The sequence below is a fragment of the Linepithema humile genome, chromosome 4 (assembly GCF_040581485.1).
Source record: "Linepithema humile isolate Giens D197 chromosome 4, Lhum_UNIL_v1.0, whole genome shotgun sequence".
Lineage (NCBI taxonomy): Eukaryota > Metazoa > Arthropoda > Insecta > Hymenoptera > Formicidae > Linepithema > Linepithema humile.
This window is the reverse complement of record NC_090131.1, coordinates 23,852,998-23,877,782: the sequence shown is the minus strand read 5'-3', so window position 1 is coordinate 23,877,782 and position 24,785 is coordinate 23,852,998. Positions and strand designations below refer to the sequence as shown.

The following is a 24,785-nucleotide window of genomic DNA, read 5'->3' as shown; positions in this document are numbered from 1 at the left end:
ACGGAAGTTAAATTTGATATACATTACATAGCACACCGTGACTGTAGCAATCTTATTACGTGCCACGTCGCAGGTTAGACTTTTGACGTTTGAATTGATATTACCGGTACGTCGGATAAGAATCAGGAGAATTGCGTTCCATAAATAATTGTTTTTATTACAAACTCAGTGAGAGTTAACAATCGCAAAAAATGCCGCCGAAGAAAATAAAGGTTGTATTCATATTTCCTTACACATCAACATTAAATATTTCCTTTTTTTAAAGATCTCTTTTTGAGAAAATGTGATAAGTTAATTTGGAATATCAGATGTCAAGTACAAAAAAATTATGTATTTTATAGGAAAATTTAGTATTCAATAAATTTTATGAAGCAATGTCTAGGAGTATAAATCAGAATCTTTATATATTCTGTGTTTTTAGGAAAATCTAACTTTTCTTGTGAATGTGGGGACTGTACGTCATGGCACACAAAGCAATTCTCGGTTATTAGATAAAGCAAAGTATATCATGAAACATATTATTAAAAAGAAGGTATATTTCTTTTTCTTACATTATTAATGATATTTCTATTCTTGTATCCATATTTTTATAAATTTTCGACAACCATTGTCTAGATTCTTCTACGCCCAAAGGATGAAGTAGGAGTGATGTTGATGGGTTCAGGATCGGATAATGTACAAAAGTTATGCAATATGCAAGTTGGAAACTGGGATTTAATAGAAAGCATTGAGAAATTGGAAACCACAAATCAGAGTTGTTCCTGGATGGAGGCAATTTATCCTGCAGTCGAATATATGAAACAGGAATGTGTGTAAGTATGATTAGGTGCAGTATTAATTTTTTGTTAATACATAAGTAAATTTAGGTTTTTTATTTCAGAGACAATTCTGAAAGGAAAATAATCTTGCTGTCTGATTTCAATGAGGATGAGGACATTGTAAGTCAATTCCAAGCAGATGATATCGCAAGTACATTAAGTTCAGAGAACGTTTTGCTTATAGCAATGTATGTTGAATTAATTTTTTTGACTTTTGCTAAAAGATGCTCATTAAAAATTGGAATAAAAATTGTATGATATCTTGCAGTGGAGAAAGAGCACTGAATAATACAGATAAGGACTCTCAAACAGCTAGTGAAGTATTACTTATGGATGTTCTGCAAGAGGTAATTCAAACAAGTGGAGATTTGCTGAATAATGCTTGTAAGAGAAACATTGCATATATAATATTTCTTTATTTGAAATTAATTTTTTTCTTTAGATTGATGGACAGTATTACACTTTTGAACACACTATGTTTGATGTACGTTTCTACAAACGGCCATCGACTAAACCAATGCCTTGGTCTTGTCTCATGGAGTTAGGTGACTTTCACATACCAATTATTGGGATTTCTAAAGTAAAGCTCTTTTATGTAGATAAAATAATTAATTACAAATTTTTGTACATATTACATTTTGTTTATGTTACAAGATGCCGACTGAAGCAAAATTACCGCAAATGGTATCCATGGCTAAGATCGGTACATTCGATACGTCTGATCAACAAATTAAAAAAGCCGTACAATGGACGGACAATAATCGGACTGTTCACACAAAAGACGATACAATCCGTGGTTACGTGTACGGTGGCAAAGCTATTCCTGTTTCAAGTAATTTATATTCAAATTTACAATATATTTTACTTTACATAATATAGATTTAAACGATTAATGTATCGATTGCAGATGAGGTTAAAGAGTTCATGACTCCCAAAACTAGTGAGAGATGTTATAAGATACACGGTTTTACTGCACGGGAAAATGTTCCTATGGAGTACTGGCTATCAGATGGCTCGTACATTATTGTACCTGCTAACGAGGTAAAGTGACAAGATTATTTTTGTAGCATTTAGTAGCTTTAAAATTCAATAACAATAAATAAGAAATTTCTTACAGTCGGCAAGCGCGCCGTTTTATAGCTTGATGAGAGCTATGGTTGAGAAGAAGGTAGTTGCTATAGTGGAGAAGGTCTACAGGAAAAATTTGGAGGCTAACATGGTGGCATTATTTCCAAGCACCGATGTACCGAATGAACCTTGGGTAAAAATATTTTCTTCAACTGTTCTTATCTCGCTATCGTTAACCGAGTAATTATGTTGATAATGTTTTTGTAACAGTGTTTTATTGAGATCGGTCTGCCATTCGAGCGAGATTACGGTGCAATAGCGCAGAGACCATTGAAATTTATGATGAAGCAACTGTCGAAGGAACAAAGTGATGCTATGGATGACTTGTTAACGTCTTTAGAATTGCCCGATGCGTAAATATATTTATATATATTGCTTACATTTAATTCTCGATGAATACACAATATTAATATTTTTTATTTTATTTTTTCTGCAGTGATGATGATCCAACTGGCGAGAGTGAAAAATATTTGCCAGGCTACATGCCGGATCCTGGAGCGCAACATATGTGGGACATGTTATCAGCTCGTGCGCTTAATCCGGACAAGCCATTACCGCCTGTTGCCGATGATATAAAAAATCTGTTAGAGCAACCCGAGTTTGTGAGAGAGAAATGCAAACCGGTGGCAGAAAGGATAAAAGATTTGTTCTCTTTGGAGAAAAAGAAACCTCTTAAAGCTAAGAAGCGAGTATTCTTCTCACTTCATCATTTTTTCTCAAACAAAATTGAAATAATCAGAAGAAACTCAATACAAATTACTGTTTTAATAAATGTATGTTCTTTTAGACGCGGACGGTCAAGAGAGGAAGATAACACACAATCTGACAATAACGGCGACACGCTCACAACGCAATCAGCCAAAGAAGAGGAGAAGAATATTGACGAAGACGACGACGATGAATCGAACAATATGAAGATAAATGATATATGCGATTTTGATTTTGATGAAGTTGTAAGTACACAAATCTTCGCATACTTTATCTGATTGTATTTTTTTTTAAATATAAATATTATTACAGATGGATGATGCGTAAGACGTTGCTGGCAACGTCTATTTTGGTGATCGTGTATTGTAGCTTTATTTTTTGAATATTGCATATTTTTTATCATACAGTGTGAAAAATATATGTTGATATATTTTTTATACACGAATAGAATTAACAGAGTGATTAATTATGTTTGAATATTTTGCAAAAACTTTATATTTCAATAAGAATGCAATGTATCAATATTTCACTGAGAAATGTATATTATATAATTTTGCAGTAGTTTCGTATTTTTCGATATCTCTTTGTGCCAAGTGTAACGATGACACTATCGCCGACTGAATAAGGCAAAGCCGAGTCCGCTCACCCACATAACGCCTACCTTTTTTTTCCATCTTCAATTTACTAAAAATTCGTCGACGTAACATTGCGGTATACATTTAATTGAATAAGATATTATTGCACGCAGAACTAAATAGGCAAAAGTAACGCGTTACATCTTACAACTTTTACGTCAGTAAACATTTTAAACATTTTAACAATGTTTAATAAAACTTATAGTTGAGAAGTGATAATTTTAAATCTATTTGAGAGAAAAATTGAAATTTTATTTAAGAAAATTACAAGTGTGCAATATTTTTACAAATTTGCTTTTACAACGTACCGCCTTCATCCATTTGGCTCTTCAATTATTTCATTTGACTTGATTCGTGAGATGACGCTGGACGATTCATCCTACATCTATAAAAGGGCAGAGATCCGGCGCGGTGTGTCGCCGATTGTCTGTGAAACGTGGGATTCCTGCATTTGAAGCATCTTGTATCCAGCGATGAATCAAGACATTCTAAGGCCCTTAGATTATCATACACCTACTTATCTCAAGAAATATTTAATTATTTAAACTATTTTATGGAAATTACAGGTAAAAGTTTTACTAACACACATTGATACTAAGATAGATATTATTTAACATCGTTCTTTATATAAAAAGAAATATAAAATTGATTATAATAATAATGTACTACTTTTTTTAATTATTGTAATATTATTTTAAATTTAATTACTGCAATATCATATTTTTTACACTTATTAATTGTCATATTATTTCATTATTATCGTTCATTTTGTGATCTCTTTGTGCGTAAGGCCCCAGAATTGGGTTTATAGTCACTGTCCATGCTATCTAACGGGCGGCCTTCGAGCGGGGAGGAGGTAGCGGTTCAGTCGACGAGGAGACGCCGTGTTGTGAGGATCAACAGGTGCGAACGTACGTCCGTCGCCCGACAACAGCATGGGTAAGTCGAGCGCGACTCAGGTGACTCATAATTAGCCCGGCCCCTTTTTGACATTTACGCTACTATCATCTGATAAAATGGATCGAACATCGGATAACAAAATATCGCGCTTCGCGGATCTCGCGACCTCGCGACGCGTTGCGTTGGAATCCTGCCTTGTTCACCGCGGAGAACGATCTTAGATCCTTAGAATTCCCGCTGTGCAGTATCTAAATTTAAACAAGTTTTACTACGTTCGATCAATTTTTACAGCCGAATGTCAGAAATTTTTTAAAAGATGTTTTTAAAAATGTCGGAAAAGAATCCTGTGCTTTTTCTCAGACGTCTATTAAATATTTTTAATATAATTTTGATTTTTCGATATTACCGTGCGATGAATAATAATTTGAAAGTTATATTTCTAGAATATTTAAAAAAATGTAAAAAGAATATCTTAATTCTTTTTCTACACTTTTATACATTTTTTAGATGTTTTCTGATTTCTGATATTATTACCCGATTAAAACATAAGTATCTCGAAAATTTATTACAATCCAGTAATTTTAATCTAGCTTAGAATATCAGAAATATTAGAGATATCTCTTAGACGCTTTCTTGATTAACACCTTCATGTCTGACATTAATTATTTCAAACATGTGAAGTCCATATAGATGAAAGGATATACGATGAATGTAAAACATTCTGTACATGTAAGTTTAAATTATATATCTCGAGCTGCGAAAAAAAGAACAGTCAGAGAAAAAAGTACATATCCGTCGAACTGCAAGTGTTAGGAAAATTGGAATGTAGGAAAGGAAGAAAATAGAGAACCTTGGCAATTAAATGCCGCAATTATTATTTGATCCATGGATGCTGTACGAAATGCCACGGATAAATCTTTCGTGGTGAAAATGTCATGCTCAACTGCAACCTGGTGCATTTAAACGTTACGCAATCCTGTGCTTCATCTATCAACATTAGCGATATGATTCTTCGTTTCCTATTTATCGAGATGAACTGTTCTGTGTTCTTTTAAGAACAGTGGAATAACACGTTCTGTGTTTTGAATTTTGTGTAGATTTATAGGAATCAGCGAATTTACTCCAATGCGTCGACTGCCCGTTGGAACCAGGATACAATGTACAGAGTGTTTCCGAAGTAGAAGTCCATTGGTTCAAGAGGTCATTCACCTCCCTCTATTTCGGGAACGCGCGGTACAACACATCCTGGTTCACAGGCGGTTGCAGTCGATGCATTAGTGCAAATTCGCGCCACGCGTTACTCAATTGTCACATAAATCTCGACAATTGCGCGTTGCGCAAACGACGGAGAAAGTCCCGTGGGCCGCGCGGCTAATGTCAAAAAGCCGAGACGCTTCGAATTAATTTTGGGTCAGCGTGAAATAAGAGAAACCTTTCGTGACGCTTCGCAGCCGACTCTGGCCGTTGGCCGTGAAAAACGATACGTGTGCAAAGGCTCGTGCGATGCGAAAAAAAAGATACGCCTCGCGACGGTAAACACTGACCTAGAATCGAAAGTGTGGAAACGCGTCTATGCTAATTGGCTTGCGAGATGGAAAGAAGATCCGTACGTCACTTTTTTATCGAGGGTCATAATCGTAATTATATGACTATTACTAGAGGACTTTATTCAAATCTAGATTTTAATTTACGAACAGCTCTGAAGGCTCATACGATCGTAAACGAGATATCTAATACCGCATAAACTATAAAAAAATAAGTTCTTTATATAATTAAGCAATTAAATTACTCAATTGTTACTTAATTATTTGAATAATTCGCTTAGTTCAAAATCAACAGAAGCGATTTAAAAAGTTCCCTCCATTATTTCACATTTATCTGATCGTGTGACCACGTTTAGGATGTAATCATCTTTAGAATTTAATATTAAATTGAAAAAGCAAGTGGGAGACAAAAGATATTTTCTGGTCAAGAGTTGCACATCGAGAAACTTTTCTCTTTAACCAATCTTTAGCACAAATCAGTTCCACTTGTGGCGTTATGTACTGATTTGCATTAATTTGCATCACTATCTTTCGCTATCTCTTGTCTCATTAAAAATTGCTTTAATTATTTTGCTAATTAATACCTACGTTAACTGAAAGAAAATTCATGTTGATTACATCTTTTCACGTATATTCGTCTTTAAAACACAGTTTTTGAGAACTCTTTTATATATGTGTTAATTTTATTAATATTAAACAAATAAATACTCCGTTTAGCCAATTGAATAAATATAGCGAATAAATAGCGATAATTAGAGCGAACAAAAAAATTTTAGCAGAAATTATTCAACGCTATATTCTTGTCCTCGACATATTCTTTATCGACAGAAAATTGCGAGATTTATTTGCGCAAGACCAGTTGCTCCGGTAAATATTCCGGATCCTTTCTCTATTTTTTTCCCATTGTATATAGTAGACCATATTGCGCAGCTGATTTTTCCGCGCTGACTCAGCTTTTTACTTCGTCTTTTGCAGGGAACATTTACATCTGCAGCCTGCTCGTCGTACTCGCCGTAAGTGCTTGGACTTTCATTTGCTGTGAGACGCGTGTACTCAACGAATGCATTTTTCTACGTCTCCTGCTACCGGAAGCCGATTATTCTCTCCGTGCGCACGCCATTAGGCCGGGAATTTCTATGGAAAGATGAAGCGCCGACAATTTATGGCGGATAGGAAATCGCACGATTAATTGTCTGAAAAATAGCACATGAATAATTATTGCTAATCCTCGAAACGAGCGCGAGAAACTTCCTAGTATGAAATTAAAACAATCCTTCCGTAGCTCGTGAATAATTTTGCATTAAATATATATTAATCGTGAAGCATCAGATATAATTTTCTTCAATGTCTCAAATGTACAATTTTTTAATTTTATAGTTTTCGAAATTAGCGATAATATAAAAAATAGGCTAAAATAAATTAGACGAAGATAATTTTCATGCGATTTATAGGAGTTAGTTTTACTTACAATTTGGCATTTTTACAAAACCATGTTGAAGGAAGGAAAATAATCGAATTATTTTAACGGATCTCTTGTATTTGTGCCTACAATAGACGTTTCTCGTCGCGGTGCAATGCGGTGATATAATGCGCAAGAGCATCGTCTTCGACAAAAACACCCCGGACGTGTTTTACTGTCCGCAACACAAGCCGATCGGCTTTGAGAAGATGCTCGTCAAGGCGCAGCCGCTTCGGAAGCTCTGCGAGTTCGAGGGTCGCCCGTTACCCGAGGACTATAAAAGTGATTGTTACAACGACGTCGACGAAACCGAGTACGCTTGCAAGGAAAAGTACAGAATCATGGTGAGTGTCGAGTTTCATTCAAGATCAATTTACGTAAAAGTTGCTGGACACAAAAATCCACGATCAATCGAAATTAAATAATGTATAAATGTAGAATACCTTAAGCAAGTTTATATAAGAGATATATATAAAAAAAAATATCGCTCTCTTGTAAGGTTTTTGAAATTTATTCGATATTTAATTTGGTTAAGGTGCTACCGCTAATTATTAATGAGAGAAGAGCGCGCTGTGAGCTTGCATATTGAATCAAGAATTAATCCTTTAACTGCAAAAAAGATATTTTATTCCATTCACGCCATCATCGTAACATGGAAAGCGCCGCGTGTAACGGATTGGTGTCGGTCTTTTTTCTCGTTGCAGAAGCGATCCGGATGGATCAGTAATCCGGATGCGAAAGCCATCGACAACATCGACTACATCGAGGAAGTTGTCGACTACAAGAAATAGAGCAGGGAATGACGATGCACGGCCGCAAATCCACGCGCACGCAAACCCAAATAAAATCAAAGCCACACCACTACTAATGCCTTGGGGCCGCTACATTGTAGCTCGAAGAGCTCGATATATTCACAGAACAAAATAATACTATAAAATAATACTCAATACGGCGACGTAGATAATTTGTAGTTACTGCCTGAATCGATTGTCCATTTCTTCATGTAACAATGATTAGTAGTTTTTCACGTTGCACACATACTCTTGATAAACAATATAGCCAAGTCACTGTTGCACTGAATAGAAGTCGTGAAAGATTAATAATAGAAACATGATACTCGTAAAATAATTAATTCTCCATAGTGCAAATTTTTCTACGAATTTATCATAGAATACGAGATACAGTAATATCAGTATATTATATTGTTTAAGCTTCGAATTAATTTTTATAACATTATTAATAAAACTAACCGCAATGGAGCTGGGCAATTGATCATTAATCCTTTGCGTTTCGGGAAGTTTGTTGCTTTCAAACGTGAATCCAGATAGTTAGCAAGTTATTAATCACACCGCCATCAGTTAGTTTATAATGCTTAAGTACGATTAGTTGGGACGTTGTCTTGAATTGATCAAATTTCACTGACAATTCACAGTAATCTGAAAGAAATAATCAAATGCACTTAAAATTAAATACGAATCTCATTAACGAAAGGACCAAATTTAATTGTGTAATTTCTGAATAAAACTGTTAATGGTAGAAATTTGCCACCAACCTGTAAAATATTCCATCGCTGTATAAAAATTTTTACTTCCAAGACGCACACAAATAAAACATTTTTGTAGAATATTTTTCATCATATTGAATTATTTCATCGATTTTTATCGTACGATATCGAGGAACGAAAGTCAGGAGCATGTGGTACGTAGTCTTTCAGATTAAATGCAAATAAGTAAAAAAAGTTAATTATCAGTATCTCAAGTGCGAGAGGAAAATATAAATTACACAGATTAATTATTTCCGCTAACATCGTCGTGCGCGTAATTGTCTAACGTCGGCCTTTGTTTTAGATGCGGCTCCATCCGCCGGGAAGTGACACGCCTTATAACGGAACACGCTTGTCCAAGTTCTTGGCCTTCGACAAAGACTTGCCGTATGCGCGAGAAAAGAATCAGGTGTAAAGGAAAGCAGCTGCGTTCAAGGACGACGCGGGGATTTGCGTCCGCGCGAATAGAATGAGAATTCTGCAACTAAAAAGAATATCGCTGAGTTCCTGTAATCCAATTAACGAGAGCTGTTTCCTGATCTCGTACAGTCGATCAGGCCGGGACCTGCTGCTGATTGCTTATTTATGTTACCACTCACTCGTGATACAATGCATTTGTGTTAAACGATTTAATGTTCCTGCTCGGTTTAACGCAAGTGCAAACGCCTTCTCTTTCGAAGCGCAGTGTGATTACTTTTTTGTAACATATGTAAAGTGTTTTGTTTGTAACTTATATAGGCAGAGAGTAATATATTGCAAGGAAATGTATTATCCAAGTTTTTGCACGGTTACCTGTCAATCAATTAATGCAAATCAAAAAGTACGATATACGTAATAAAGTATGCATTTCGTGTAGATCAAAGTACCAGTACATTTATTAAGATGATATTCAAGAATAGTTTTCTAATGTAAAGGAATTACAGTGATTTGTAATGTAGCATTTTATTACAGAAATATATATTGAACGTTAGAATTGCATAGTGATAAAGGTTTGATTCCAGTAAAGTCCAATTAATTGCCGTCGTTGATTAATATTAACATTTGTAATGTTATAAAGTATGTATAAAGCAAAAGGCCTAATTAATAATTTTTTCAAGTAATAAATTTTTCACTTATATTAATGTATCCTATCATTTACGTATTTATCATTATAGTAACGTATTGCGTATTATCGAGTCAATAATGTATCTCTCAATAATGTCTTATTACCACTTCGTTCATTACGCGGCGCACCATCAATACTTTTTGTAAAACTTAAAATTAATGTCCGCTAAAAGTATATTTCTCGATCATCGTAGTTCAACAAACTAAAAGTCAATTGTGAATTTTTGTGCGTCCAATATTCGATTATCCGTTTATTCCTTCGATTATAAGATAAATCGATGTTCTCATTTTTTTAAAATGTATATTGCGATGGTGTTTCGCATTAAATTCTGATCCTTTACAAATCTGTAGGTCGAGACGTTAACATACTCTAGCTTATGCATTACGATTATTGTAATGATAGGTACCCGTAAAATTAATAGAACCTATGACTTCAATGCCGTTATGCTTCACATATAGTACGTTGTACCATATATATTTAATGGGGTAACGCGTAAACTGTACATTGCACAAGGGAATTAACTAGAACTAAGAAATAATACTTTTCTGAAATTGTACATAAATGAAAAATATTGTATAGAGAAATTGATCTGTTTCTAATTTATAAAAACATGAATACATTAGAGAAAATTCTTTCTGTTTCAACTTTCCCTAAATGCACGATCGTATATGCATGCATGAAACGATTCTAATTAACAATCGAGCTGATATATCAAAATAAAGTCGTGCAACCGCGCGTATCGCGACGAATTGAGAAGCGAAGATGTGCGCGATTCGCGCAGTCGGACAACCGCTGCCTTCCGCACTTTACAGGATCAATTTCCCTCCATTCGACGCTCTGATTTGCGCCACCTGTTCCGGCGTGAGTATGAGCTTGCTGCCGTTGGGCAGCGCCAAGGCGTAGTGACTTCCAGTCTCATTTACGACCACCACCAGCTGCGTGTTGCTATTCGCCGACTGCGGCGGCGGAGTGTTCTTCACAGGCGTGATGGATATACCGCCCTGGTTCATTCGCTGAATGATCTGCGGCGGTATGACGGTCTTTCCCGACGTGACGGTGATGTCCGAGGTGATCGTAGGTTTTTGTCTCGACTGGTCTTCATCGGGCGCTGATCGAACTCTGCTCGTCTCTTTCGCTTTCTGCGCGGGAGCTGGAGATTTCTCCGTGATGATCATCTCTATCTCGTCATCGCTATCGCTAATCACGATTAGAGATGTGGTCTTCTGGCCGCTGCTCTCCGCGCTGGACATCTGCGCCGCTTTCTGTCTCGCCGTCGCTCTGGAAGTCGGCATGCGTTGCTGAGGAGCGATGCCTCTCGCGGGCTGCGGATTGATGAATCTTTGACGACCGCCCCGGATGGGCGCGCTGCTGCTTCTTATCACCGCGCCATTAGGATACGGCAAAATCGGTCGTGGTGGATTGATGTTCTGGTTGTATCTGTTCTGCGCTCTCGGATGACCCATATTCTGAGGATTATGGGCCATATAGGGCACGTAACCGTTGTTGTTCACGTACGTCGTTCTTACGTCGGTCGAAACTATCTGCAGTCCGCCCTGCTGCTGAAATATAGGCTGCTGCTGCTGCTGCTGCTGAGGGGCGGGCAGAAAAGTCGGACTCTGGATCACGTAATTTTGCTGCACGCTTGGCTGCACGTAGTAGCTCTGTTGAATCGGCAGCGGGGCGACCCCCTGAACCGTCTGCATCAACGGAGCGGATCCCTGCGGTATGATACTCCCTCCCGCGATTCCAGGATTCTGCGGCGATATCACGTAATAATAGTTTTGCTGGGGATTCGGAGAGTTGTAGTTGCTCTGCACGTAATTGTTCGCCGGATTGGACTCGTAGATCGGACCCTCGTCCTTGATGTCAAGCTCAGAGTGCACGCTACTGACGGATTCGATTTTGCAGATTGCGCTCGTGGAAGACACCACTGCCTTGGAATTCTTCTTGCTCGTTGCAGGCGCGACGACGTTGCCAGAGACCTGCGCGGAGTCGATTCTCTGCGCTTTTCCGACCTCCTTGCTGTCCTGGAGCTTAACCTTAAACTTATCCTTGACAATTTTCACATTGTCAGGTTGAGGTACACTAGACCCTGCGTCGTTCGTATTCTCCGTGATGTTATGCAGCTTGTGTTGGAACGATTTTAGTCTGCGATTAGCGGCTGAAACAGTATATAAAAGTTAGCATACGAAGTGTACAAAATAATAAACAAGATAATGAATTATATTAGACTTTGTGTCCTATCAATCATATATTTTAATGATATATTTCAACGTAAAAAATAGATTTCAAAGAAAAAAAAATCTGTTATCAACGGAACACTCACACGGACGTTTATTTTTCCTTTTGCGAGAGCCCGGTAGAATCCAATCTTGGTCTGAGTCCTCCTCGTCCGACCAGTCGTCAGCGTGTCGGTCTTTTGGAGTAGCGTGAGAAGCGGATGTATCGGCCTGTGCGCCGGGAGCCGCATAGACTGCCTCAACGTCGGTCCATTCCTCCAGCTCGTCCTCCTCGGTCTCGCAATCGGAATATAATTGCTCTGTGTAGGAGGAGATACCGCGCGCCCGTAACACTCGTCGCGTCTGTTGTCCTTCATCTGCGGGAAACATATTTATTGTTGTTTTCGGCGCGAAGAAAGATACAAAACAAACCCGAATGGAAAATAGAGGCGGACGAACCTTTGCCGCTCGACATGCCTTCGTTCGCCTCGCCCTCCCGCTTCTCTCTTCTGTCCTCGACTTGATTTCTTCCCGACGGCGCGCCGACGTCCGGCTGCTTTTCCTCGTTTCTGTCTTGCCGCTTGTCGCTCGTTTCCTCACTCGCATTGTGACTTTGCTCGGAACAGTTTTTGCTCGCACTCTCGTGCTCGCTATTGACTGGTTGCGCCTGCTGTTGCGTGTTTTGGGCACCAAATGGGGATAGGGCAGGTTGCGGTAACGCTTGTAACGTTGCGTCTCCGGTAGTTGACAGTGAATCCCTGCCCTGCGATCCAAGAACCCACCAATTAGAGCTGAGACCACCCTCACCGGATGAATCCTGATCCTCCACACTGCTACAACACACCACCAGCTTGTCTCCATACACGCTCAACAAAAAGTGTTAAAATACGCCGGAAGTTAATGTTACTGGAAAAAGTGTGGTCGGCTGCCACATGTCAAAAATCACACACGAATTGTAGCAATTTCATGAAGCATCAGGTTTGAACTCTCCAATGAAAAACAGAAGCGTGAAAGATGTGCAATGTTGATTTCAGTGAATGTATATATATTGAAGCCAATTGGCGTCCAATTGAAACTTCAATCGAAAGCAATTCATTGCTAATTGAAATTTCGTCAATCTACGTTAATGCCAAAACGTCAAAACCGAACGGTATGAGATTTTGGCACTTTTAATTGCGTTTCTATGAACATTTCGATGTGTGATGATGTATGAGATTGTGAAAAATGACGCCTTATAATTATTTTGTGCATTAAAGTGCGTAAAAACGTGTCGCCATACGTACCCCTCCTTGAAGTTGGACCATTCTCTTTGAAGTTTAGCTTTCGCTTTCCGCGTCGAATCCTTCAAAGTCATTTCTACCGGTTCTAGCGACTTTAGTAATTCAGTCAGCTTTTCCACCAGCTTGACTTCACAAGGAGGATAAACTTCCGCCTGTAAGCGCAACGGAGTTTTCTTAGCAAATAAGTTGCGAAATATTCTCAATGAAATCGATAATCTTAGATTTGTCAGCATCGCGTTGCTCCAACATGCTCTTACTCGCTCCAATCTATAATATTACGTTACGTATACTAGAAATTGAAGCGTATTAGAACAAGTAGGAGCACGTTGAAGTATTGCGACGCGAACAAACCTCTTGTCAAACTTACGCTGTTGGCATTATTGTTTTTCGAATTCTCAAAACTAGCAATGAGATCTCTCAATCCTCCCACGCTGTCGACTACTAGTTGAAACTCGGAAACACTAAGGTCGGACAGCATCTTGTTGAAATGTCGCTTGTGCTCCTCTGTCTTCGGATCCTTGGTTCCTTGCGAATTGTAATCTAAGCTGTTTGTGTCGTCGTCCAAGTTGTCTTCCACGTCTTCCTGCAGTCGCATCTCGCTTGCGGACAAATTTTTTTTATCCGCCTCACTCGTTTTATTATCTTCTTCCGCTTCGGGTTTGCTTTCTTCGTTGTGCTGCGCCGTTCTATGTCGAGTCCGCAGTCTTGTTCTCTTCCTCAAGTTTCTTTCTGGAACAAGATGTTTGGATTCTGACTCTATCGGCGACGTAGAAGCTTCTCTCGAATCTTTACGCTCGGCTATTTTTTCACTATCGCTAGAAGACGCGCGATACGACTTGTGAGGCGTCACTACTTCAGTTAAACTATCTTTATTCATGCTAATATCACTTGTTTTCGTTTCGCTCAACTTCTCGTCATCCGACTTGGACGTCGACGTTGAAATGTCACTCACATTGTCATTGTTGCAGACATTTTTGAGATATAAATCCTCAGACAGCTTGCAACTCTCGGCACTAATTATTTCGTTCAGTTTCTCATCGTCCGTTTTCGAGCTGCTGGACAAATTATCACCTAATTTCTCATTCTCGCTTCTTTCCGCAACTAAAGTTTCGTTACAGGAACCTGTTTTATATGATTCTATGAAGTTTTCTTGCGATTCCCTATTATTGTTGCTCTTATATTCGTTCGTATTCTTCTCTTCGTTGATCTCCGACTTCAGATCGTCTAATATTTCATTGATCAATTCTATTTTGCTATGGTCGTTCTGAGCGTTAGTGAAACCCTTGAACATCTGCGGCGACGTGCAGATAGATTTGTTATCACCGGATGTGTTGGTGTCGTAGCCGCTGGACGACCTCGCGTTGGACAGCGTGCTTTCCTCGGACGTTTTCGACAGACTTCTGGAACGCTTTCTCTTTAAGGTGTCCAAACTTATATTATTGTTATTACTGTATGTGCTGGTACTACTCAAATTCGTATCCTCGCTGATAAACGAACTTGCGGTGCTATCGTTATTGCATTTGTAGCTATTAAGATCCTTATCCTCGATTTTGCAATTGCGCCTGCTCGATCTGCGTTCAGATGAATTATTGCAAGACTGCAATTTCTTTTGTTTGTATCTAGTCAACCTCGCGTTAATTAACTTGATGGTTTCCGTCTCTTGATTTGATTTGACAGACTGCAACGTGAGATAAAAAATTTATTTTTCCATACATAATTTTATGCACTGAGCAATTAAATTGTTTAAAAAATTATATTTAGTAAAGATTTTAATACCATTCTGTTCATCTGACAAATTTTTTAAATTAGATATTATAAAGCGTAATATTCATTCTAACACATATGATTACAAATTTATTCTACGATGGGCAAAATTGCACAAAAATTACAACATGTATTTTTATTATTTTTCCAAAAATATATTTCAAGTTTTAAAAGTTTCAGGGGAATAAGCGAATACCTTGACAGTCGATAGGATTTTATTGTCCAAAGAATGCCTGTAAATTCGGAGATCATTCGGCATAAATTGCGGAAAATAAATGTATCTCGCTCCGTAACGATCAACTCCTAAAACTGTTTCAAATTGGTCCTCCCACGGTTGCTTTGCTATATCTTCCTGAACTGTTTTTCGTGTATGCTTGAAAAATTAAACGACAGTTTAATATCATGGTTTCGTGTTTCTAGAATACTAATACTTTACTGCAAACTCACCATGATAGTATCACAGACGGTTTTCAGCAGCCAAACTCTCTGTTTGAAAGTCAGATCTTCAAAGTCCTTGCCGTTGAGACACAAGACGTCGGGGAAGAGATTCCAAAATTCTGATTCGACGCCGATGGTCTCTAGAACCTAAAAATCTTTGTTCACATCTCTGATCACTGTGGTGCACGCTGTTATGCATGTGTGTATGTTTAAAACACTGTAACATTTAACATAAAGCCATAAATGACGATTATCGGTTTGCAACACAAACTTGCGGAAATACGTACTTTGGTTGCATCTTTGTGCTTCGCGTGATAAACTTTGAACCAGCTGTTCATCTTGTGCGCGAGAATGTTGGTCCAAAATTCATACGGCATCGGCGGTATTTTACGCAGTTTTGCTTTGGTGATTGGTGAACTGCAATTAAAAGCAATCGTCTTGCATTCGTAAATCTTTTTGTCAAACTTGGAATATCGAATTTAAAATAATAACCTCAGCAAACACGTCATAATGTTTGCCAGCTGCTTCGAGGCTCCTGGCATTGACAGCATCCTCTCCATTTCGTATATAGACAGTTGAGGTATACTGAGGGACTCCCGCGCCAGATGAAGAAAGTGAGAAATTTGTGGTATCTGAAAGAAATTATTATAATTGCGAGAGATATTTTTTCACAAGCCTGAAAATTCGACGGATGATCAATTGCGGATGATTTAAATTACCTCCCACATCGTTTCCATCTCCGCTCTCGTCTCGTCGGGGAAAAAATTGTCCTGATCCCCATCGTTTACCTTTGGCTCTTCCTTCTCCACTTTCCGCTTCCTGCCTCTGCGCGACATTTTGCCTGCAACAAATAAAGTATTATCCAAAAATCAAATCGACAACGCTAAACTAATTAGCACTACATATCAATTCTGTTTTCGCCGATCCATTGCGCATGCATGGTTAATTCTTCAAATAAAGATAAATACCGCCATTCCGCCAATTAATCACTCGCTTTATCAGAGCTGAGTCCGAGATCTACTGCGCTCTCTCCCGCGAATCGATACATAATCCGACGAGATAATTATTAATTAAATTGTCGACGACGAGACGAAATGCCGTGGAACATCACAGAGTTCACTGCCGTCGGAATTTTCATAATTTTAATTTTGGACAATTCTATGCCATTAATTGCGTTCATAGAATCACGTGTGTATTTAAAAAGCGCGTCTCTCCGCATAATCATTATCGTCGTTCATGACATCGTCAGCGCAGAACAAACGATGGTGACCTAATAGCGCCGCTGTATAAAGAGTATTATCTTGGAAAAGACTCGACCTTGCTATTGCTCGCCAAGGTTTCTCCATTTAAAGTGTGCAGCTTCGTCTAATTGCTCACATTTTTACGAAATAATATTCCCTCCCCAAAATAATTCCCGCATAATTCGTGTGAATTATTTAGCAGTTTCTGTCGCGAAATATTGTTCATTAATCAGCGGCCGGGGTTTCATGAATAAAAGATTAATTAATCCCCCGTGACTAGCCTACGTAATTGACATATTCAAGCCATCAACTTAGATAAATCAAAGCGTGATGATGAATTGCTGATGTCCATCGAGCAAATTGCTTTCGCTGTTTCGTACAAACGCATCATCGCCGGTTGGCGGGCTGCGAGGAGGGGGATACATTTCGTTTCAAGGTACGACCATCGGCGACTCGCGTGAGGTGCCGCTAAACATCGATAAGGATAACACGAATGTTTGTCTTGTAATTACGCTGAGACGATCCATTAGAGAGGCGACGGTCACGAAACACTTCCACCGCCGGACAAACTCGTAATCATTTTGTCTTATTATGCATTAATGTTGTACGAAACTATCTCGAAACTATCGGTCTCCTGGCTGTTTCATATATCACTTGTAGTTCTTCAGCATTATTTTGTGCTACAACAACATTAAAATTCAATTAGAAGGAAATTATGTTGTACAAATATATTACGGAGCATATTTCCTAGCGCAATTCAAGCAACGTTGTAAAAGTAGAAGGAGAAATCATGATTAATGGCATCAATTTTATTTTAAAACAATGCGGAATGAAAAATTCCGTGCTAATAAAGTGACGTAAAAAACATGCTTATTCACGGTCGTTTTTATTAACTAATGTCATCTTTGCTTAAGGATAGCAATCGCGCAAAAAGAGATCTAGTCTCGTTTGTTACATCGCCGCTAAAACGCATAACAATGCATAATTGTTTGTTTTATGCATTTTTATACACGTCCCATCGATCTATCCTGCTTTGCATCAGTGATATTGTCTCTAGCATGTTCAATACGATGATGATAATAAATTCTCGTGTACTTATGCTTCTGTAATAAAGCGATAAGCCGGATGCACCATTACAGCACGCCGCAACTACATTTTGCATACGATAGCTTTTCGAGAAAAGTGTCGGTTGAAGGAAAATAAATGCTTTCGCGTGATCATCCAGCACGCGATTCGCACTCGATAAAACGCTTATTTCCGATCAAATAAAAATAAAGTGGCCCTGTAATGTCTATAAACTTGATGTCTCATTTCCTCGAAAACGTTTCTTCGCAAATATACCCTTTATTTATTTATTTATAGCGCATTTGTCACGACCGTAACACTGAAGGCAATGTAAAACGCAATTCTAATTGGAGCATTGGATCGCACTATAAATATACAGTATTTGTCGAGGTACATATATCGCTTTTATGTCTCAATTTAAAACATGAGATTCCACGCATAAAGACAATGGTCAAAGATAAGCCGTCAATTTCCTGTTATTTTAGCATAATTATGCTTTCAAGTGACGTTTACTAGGTTTTTTTTCATGTCAACAAAAATAACATTGAACAGCTAATTCAAAAAAGATTACTATTAGGACACGTCACGTACGTCGCAAAAAATATGATCCCTTAGGAACCAATTTTCTTGAAATTGATAATAAAATTTCGAGTAAAATTCACGAACTGAGTTTATCGAGAAATTTTTATTAAAAAAAATTTTTTATTTAAATTTATCAAACCATCAATTAATTAAAGTAACTAAAGATTTTCTACAAAAGATTAAAAAAAACTTGAAACCCTTTCAGTCCGTTTGCGATCATGTCGCATATGACGCTTTATTAGTGTGGAAACATTGGAATAATAATGTCCATTTATCTTGAAAGATCATGGGCGCGCGCACGCACACGAGTATGAGGGTTGCGGTATGAGCACCGTATCGCCAAAGTTGGAAGTTTGCCGCTATTGTTGCACGCCTCAGTCAACTGTCAGCTGTCTTCAGGGATAGTTTGAAAAAGCTTCGTGACAGGGTTGGGGGAGCTTTATCCGTCGCGTAATCAGGCGACAGTATTGTCTTACAAAACTGACGGCGATTCGCTTCGAGTTGTATGTGATAAAGGTAGCGGGACTCATTAAAACCGGAGGAAAAATTTTATGAGTCGAGAATGATTAACATACTTGGATAGCCACCAAGAGAAATATCCTTGTTTATTATTAAAATTCTCAATCAATAGTTTTTGTACAAAAAAAAGTGCGATAATAGATAGCCAAATCTTGTATAAAAACATAAATACAAATTAATATCTTTGAACATTCATTAATTAAAACAATTTCTATCAAGAAAAAAAATTTGTTATTTGATAAAATAGTCAAAGAAGGTAAGATTCAATGTGAAATACTGTGATTATAATGGATTGAAAGACACTGACTGTGAAATGGAGGATTCATCAATTTCGAATCTAAAAAAGAGGAAGTCGACTTTCAATCCATGGAACGATGCGCGAATTTTAACGCACATCATCGGTAAAACGTCTGATATCGCTCATTTGAAGCGTGTTGACGCGAATGTGATGCCGGCGCGAGCCTCCAGCCGCAACACCGCGGACATCGGGAAAGAGAATTACTACAATACCGCCGATAAAGTATCGCTTGGTTACCTGAATGCCAACAATTCCACCCTGCCGTATTCCATCAACACTGTACACCTGCAGAATCCCTATAGGCCGCCTCAGCGATTGGAAGGATTTGCATCTCGGGATCATTCGAAGGTAGGATACCGTCTAAAAAGGAAAAATTTCAAATAAAATATCTTTCATCTTTCAATATCTTGTGTGTATGTGAAAGCATTTGTGTGAATCGCATTGTATGTGTTATGGACAAAGTGATAAATGAGGCATACAATGCATAATGCCTCATTTATCACTTTGTCCATAAAATATGCATTATCAATTAAAATTGTATGTTCAGTTTTTATTCGAACTCGTATGTTCAAAAAAATAATTCATCAATTTAATAAAAAAATTTTCTTTATAACTATTTAACGAAGTTAATGTTTCTTATTGACATATTTAACTTCCAAGTGTTTTGTTATGCGTTTTTATTTCTTTGGATTGTAATTAATGAATGCACATAAAATGAAAATTGTGGAAAGCCATAGGCAACAATAAATATCAGTAAACTTAATTATGTTCAGGATATGTATCGATCGCAAGATTTCACATTGAGATCGAGATATAACAATAATTTGCTTATACCAAGGGAACCAGTCCCAAATAAAAACATCGAACAAGAGAATGAGAAACCCGAAAGGTAAATATGTTCTTTTAAAAAAAGAAACGTCCATTTATACCTTTGTCTAATTATTGCGGTTCCCAGACCGAAGAAAAAGAAGTACTCAATGCTCGCAAAATTCCTTGAGCTCCTCAAGCAATATTGTGCGAACAGCAGCCTTCACGGTTTGCGTTATGTCGGTGATCCGGAACTATCAATTGTAGAAAGGTAAGATCCGTATAGAAATCTGAAAACATTATTACTTAGTGAGTACTTTAATCTACGCAGCTCTCTACAGAATTAGAATTATGCAAAATAGAGATTACACGAAGCTACAGAAATTAAAAAAAAAAGAAAAAGTTTTCTGCGCGTATTATTACATATATAGTATAATGAAATAATACGCACAAATTATAAAATTTGTAATTGTTTACTGTGCAAAATTCTAAGATGGCAATGCACTAGTATTAAAAATTTGTTCTAGAATTTTCTGGATATTGTCGTTCACTGCCGCGTTCGCAACGGCTGTATATTATATATGGTATCTTTATCAGAAGTTGAACTCTGCTCCCATTATCATTTCCTTGAGTCCCGAGCCCGTTTCCCTTAACGAATTTCCATTTCCTTCCGTGACGATATGCAATATGAACAATGTCAAGAAAAGTGAAGCAAAACGGATCGAACGTAGGTAAAGTGTACAACATCAATGATAAATTATTATTAACATAATAATTACGATCGCGTTATTATTCGATTAATGCGAGCCGTTGCTTTCGCTGATTTCTTTGTCAGCTCCGACAGGTTGGACCAACTATTGGTGGAAGATTTCTGCAATTCGGAAAGCAACATAACTTACGACAACGAGGAGCAAGAAATAGAATGGAGCCGGGTGTATCCATTTATGATCAATGTACATAGTACTATTTACACATTTATTGAGAAATAACAATTAAAATAATTATGAGAATTAAAATCACGTTTTTCAACTAAAATTGATAATTGAGATTTTACCTCAATTCTTCTTATTCTGTTGCTCAGGTATCTCAGTCGTGCACAGATATGTTATATTTTTGCGCTTGGGTCGGGAATCAGACGGATTGCGAGAAGATTTTTAATCCCACTATGACCGACGAGGGCATTTGTTGCAATTTCAATTCGGTGAACAAAAAGTATCTCTTCTATAACGCGTGAGTAAAGCTCGATTAATCGAGTTCGATCAATTATGAAATTAATAAATAGCCAAATACATTTTATAATCGAAAATTTGGCTTCTAATCGTTAAGTGTGTCAGTTTTTGATCCGCGTTAATGACATTTTAGACGCGACTGGCCTGAAATGAACATAACATATCCATCCACTAGCATCGATTGGAACGCTGAAGATGGATATAAGGATATGCCGGCGGATGTTGTGCCGTGGAGACCGTACGGCGCTGGACTGTTTTATGGCTTGACTTTGGTCCTTGACGTGGAAGCGGATGAGTATTATTGCTCGTCGACCGCTGGCGCGGGCTTCAAGGTGCGTCCTTTCGCTACGAAAATCCTTTTTCCTACTCCCCCTCTTTATTTCACGCTCATAAGCAAAACTTTGAATGCCACAAGATGATCTCAGGAATATTCGTCTAAAAAACATGATTAATAAACAACGAGCTTCTCCGTTGCAAGTTGAGAATTTAAATTATTTTCGTAGAGATACAACTTCAATTATTTTTTCAGACATCGATTGTGAAGACATCTAGAAGAAATTTTGTCTACAGAGACAAAGTTATTTTCTAATGAAATGATTATGCTAAACAATGACTGATTTTATAGATGTTGCTCCACAGTCCTGTGGAGACACCGAAGATCGCCGATTTCGCGTTCTCGATCACGCCGGGCGAGGAGACCCGCGTGATCATAAGACCACGATTATCGTACGCCAGTCCGTCGATAGTTTCCATACCGAAAAAAAAACGGAAGTGCTTCTTCACGTCCGAGAGGAAGCTCAGGTACTACCGAACGTATACACAGAGGAACTGCATTCTGGAGTGCGAGGCGAACTTTACGCAGACGATCTGCAACTGTGTGCAGTATTACATGCCAAGTAATTATCACTAGCCTTCTTCAAGATCTCCTGATAAATTAAAAAAATTATTAAACAAAAATATTTAATCTTGATGAATTTATGAAACAAAAAATCATGTATTTTTTTTAGATAAAAAAAAGAATATCATTTAATATTTAATAAAAAATATATTTATAAAAGTTATTAAAAACTGCATTCCAGAATTAAAAATACTATCTTTAAAATTGTTATCACATATATTAATATTGAGTTGATCAGAAAGTTTTTTTTAGATTTTTCTTTTAATTCTTATCGAAAAATTCGAAAAAACTGTCCGATTAAGCCAACGTCTAACTAGAAACGCGAAAAAGTAGAGTAAGTCTCTTTTTCATAAGGTGGCAAAATTTTATTTTTGTCTATCTGTAACAATGTTATTTCCAGAATCATCGAAAACGCCGATATGCGGCAAACAGGACGAACAGTGCGCTAAACGCGCTCGACGAGCCATGGAAAACAAACTCTACGACGAGAGTGAATTAACGATTACGCTAAACGTTACAATGTGAGCTCAGAATTTTTAATCAGATTTTGCTAGCGAGGAGAAAATAATATGACTAATGAAATTTTTTTGTTACAGGCCGAGTAGTTGCAACTGCTGGCCAGGCTGCTTCGAGATTAACTATAGAACCGAACTTTCCCAGAACAAGCTATTATCGTCTTTTAACATCGATAAACGATACGTGAAGAAGAACATGAATTATTTTACGTAATTAAATTCGATTTGACGCGAATAAAATGGCAAAAGTCGCAGTAAATGCTCATTAATGCGAATAAAAGAACGCAACAGGTTGACATTTAGACTCCTGAATATGCAGGTGTTCAAAAAATATATAAGTAGACTATCACCGAAGGAATATTTATCCATCGAAATATTCATTATGTTATCACAAATTTAATGTTAATTTTAAAAAATTTATAATCAATGGTTTCTTTTTGCAAAAAAAAATCAAATTCATAGTTAAAATTGGGCTTTTTAAAACTATGCATTCTCGTTAAAGTGCACATTTACAAGCGCCTATTTACTTCGCAGTAAATTTTAATATATTTCTTTGTAATTTATGTGACACTTAATTCTTGAAATTTCTTACACAGGGAAAATATGGCGGTAGTTCACTTATTCTTCGTGGATTCCCAATTCACGAAATACGTGAAAAATGAACTTTTTGGATTCATCGAATTCCTGTGTAAGCATCTTATCTCAATGGCAATTAAAATAAAAAAATCATAAATACGTTTTACAGCAAGCACAGGTGGCTTGTTGGGTCTCTTCCTGGGCTTCAGCTTTTTGTCGTTCATGGAAATCATCTACTTCTTAACTCTACGGATGGGATACCGATGGTACAAACGCCGAAATTCGCCGAGACCCGCCGTGCTTAAGATACACCCGTTAGACGACGGCAAAAAAGTGATCTATCCGTTCACGAATTGAGTTAATTTCTTAAGATGCAATGTAAATAGCGGTTTAATGCGTGAAGTGTATTGTTGACAAATGTATCGAATTTTTAATAAATTAAGAATATTTATGATTCCCGACTCCAGCATAACAATTTTCCACATAAATTACTTTTAGTTAATATTCAGAAATCGGATATATTTAGAACTGATAAGCTGTTCGATATATGCTAAAGTGATCTAGAATTAACTAATCTAGAAAATCGGCTTCTCCGGTTTTAGGGATTAATTACTCATATGTGTAAATATGAATTAATTTCTGGATAAAAGAAGGAAATCTCAGTACGAAGGAAACTACAAAATGTACTACATATTGATTTTTGAGGACGGCTAGTTTTTTATTATATAATATCCATATAAACATATTTCTTTACGAGCACGTGTTACAAATTTTTTGACACACACTTTAACATGTACGTCAAAGTTGCATTAATAATTAACGACACGAAATGACCGAGTCAAATAGTCTAGAATTCAAGACATGGAAAAAAATGCGTTTTGCTGACGATCATATTTCACGAGTAAAATAGAGATTACTTTTGCGTGTCTATGGCATGCAAATCCGAACCTAAAAATCGCGCCGGTTTCAATGACGCTTAATAAATCATAAAATAAACGAGGAACGTTTCGTTGACGAAGAAGCCGAATTTTACTAACGACTTGCCATGTGATCGAAATGCCGAAGTCGGACAAATCGAAAATACGCGATCTGTACATACGCGTCAAAGGACTTCCTCCCTCGTTGTAACGAAACCTTCACCTCTTTTTACTCCGGATTCTCGGCCGTACGAGCCTCAATGATGACTGAGCGATGTCATGATGAATATCGCGACATATCGAAGGTTCTGCATGAGAATTCACAGCGCGGATCTCGTCTCAGTTAAGAGTTTTTACAAGACCGACACTCACGACGACGCCATAACAATTGCGGTTGATTTCACGTCATACGGCGTGACAGTAGCTGATTGATTACGGCGACGTCCGTATCTCATGTGGCGGAAAAGCTGAAATTAATTTGTGCAATTCAAACGTTTTATCTGAAACAATTAAAACTCAAACAATTAAAAAAAATGTCGAAATGGAAACATAATTATTGATATTTTTAAAAAGTAAATTACGCTAGATTTGAATTTT

The 24,785-nt window shown here is 37.4% G+C and overlaps 4 protein-coding genes across 8 annotated transcripts; 3 read left to right on the top strand and 1 right to left on the bottom strand.

The window, feature by feature from the left end:
• The first annotated feature begins 46 nt into the window (after positions 1-46).
• Ku80 lies at positions 47-3,215 on the top strand. The gene is made up of 13 exons (XM_012367687.2): positions 47-212; positions 422-532; positions 616-812; positions 881-1,006; positions 1,087-1,165; positions 1,261-1,398; positions 1,473-1,650; positions 1,726-1,859; positions 1,936-2,079; positions 2,157-2,299; positions 2,383-2,631; positions 2,734-2,899; positions 2,967-3,215. The coding sequence occupies exons 1-13, from the start codon at positions 192-194 to the stop codon at positions 2,979-2,981; spliced, it is 1,701 nt and encodes a 566-aa protein (XP_012223110.2). The 5' UTR covers positions 47-191; the 3' UTR covers positions 2,982-3,215.
• An 857-nt stretch (positions 3,216-4,072) lies between these two features.
• On the top strand, positions 4,073-9,852 carry LOC105672511 (uncharacterized). Of its 2 annotated transcripts, none has more exons than XM_012367495.2 (4): positions 4,073-4,228; positions 6,709-6,746; positions 7,288-7,536; positions 9,040-9,852. In XM_012367495.2, exons 1-4 carry the CDS (start codon positions 4,225-4,227, stop codon positions 9,148-9,150), a joined length of 402 nt encoding a protein of 133 aa, XP_012222918.1. In that variant the 5' UTR covers positions 4,073-4,224; the 3' UTR covers positions 9,151-9,852. The 2 variants fall into 2 exon arrangements, with proteins under 2 accessions (XP_012222918.1, XP_012222919.1); XM_012367496.2 differs by lacking the exon at positions 9,040-9,852 and adding an exon at positions 7,897-8,818 and having other exon boundaries at positions 4,080-4,228.
• Positions 9,582-19,606, bottom strand: LOC105672509 (uncharacterized). 4 transcript variants are annotated; one of them, XM_012367487.2, is made up of 11 exons: positions 19,484-19,606; positions 16,261-16,382; positions 16,034-16,173; positions 15,829-15,958; positions 15,551-15,688; positions 15,300-15,476; positions 13,707-15,017; positions 13,343-13,491; positions 12,519-12,892; positions 12,167-12,436; positions 9,582-12,001 (listed from the first exon to the last, which is right to left on the bottom strand). In XM_012367487.2, the coding sequence occupies exons 2-11, from the start codon at positions 16,375-16,377 to the stop codon at positions 10,647-10,649; spliced, it is 4,161 nt and encodes a 1,386-aa protein (XP_012222910.2). In that variant the 5' UTR covers positions 16,378-16,382; positions 19,484-19,606; the 3' UTR covers positions 9,582-10,646. The 4 variants fall into 4 exon arrangements, with proteins under 4 accessions (XP_012222910.2, XP_067210371.1, XP_067210372.1 ...); XM_067354270.1 differs by having other exon boundaries at positions 12,519-12,889; XM_067354271.1 differs by lacking the exons at positions 16,034-16,173; positions 16,261-16,382; positions 19,484-19,606 and having other exon boundaries at positions 15,551-15,758; positions 15,829-15,960.
• LOC105672512 (pickpocket protein 28-like) lies at positions 18,780-23,732 on the top strand. Its single transcript, XM_012367497.2, has 12 exons — positions 18,780-19,594; positions 20,020-20,135; positions 20,202-20,324; positions 20,581-20,784; positions 20,889-21,006; positions 21,135-21,283; positions 21,416-21,614; positions 21,908-22,178; positions 22,581-22,701; positions 22,777-22,905; positions 23,292-23,383; positions 23,441-23,732. Exons 1-12 carry the CDS (start codon positions 19,262-19,264, stop codon positions 23,626-23,628), a joined length of 2,043 nt encoding a protein of 680 aa, XP_012222920.2. The 5' UTR covers positions 18,780-19,261; the 3' UTR covers positions 23,629-23,732.
• The last annotated feature ends 1,053 nt before the right edge of the window (positions 23,733-24,785 follow it).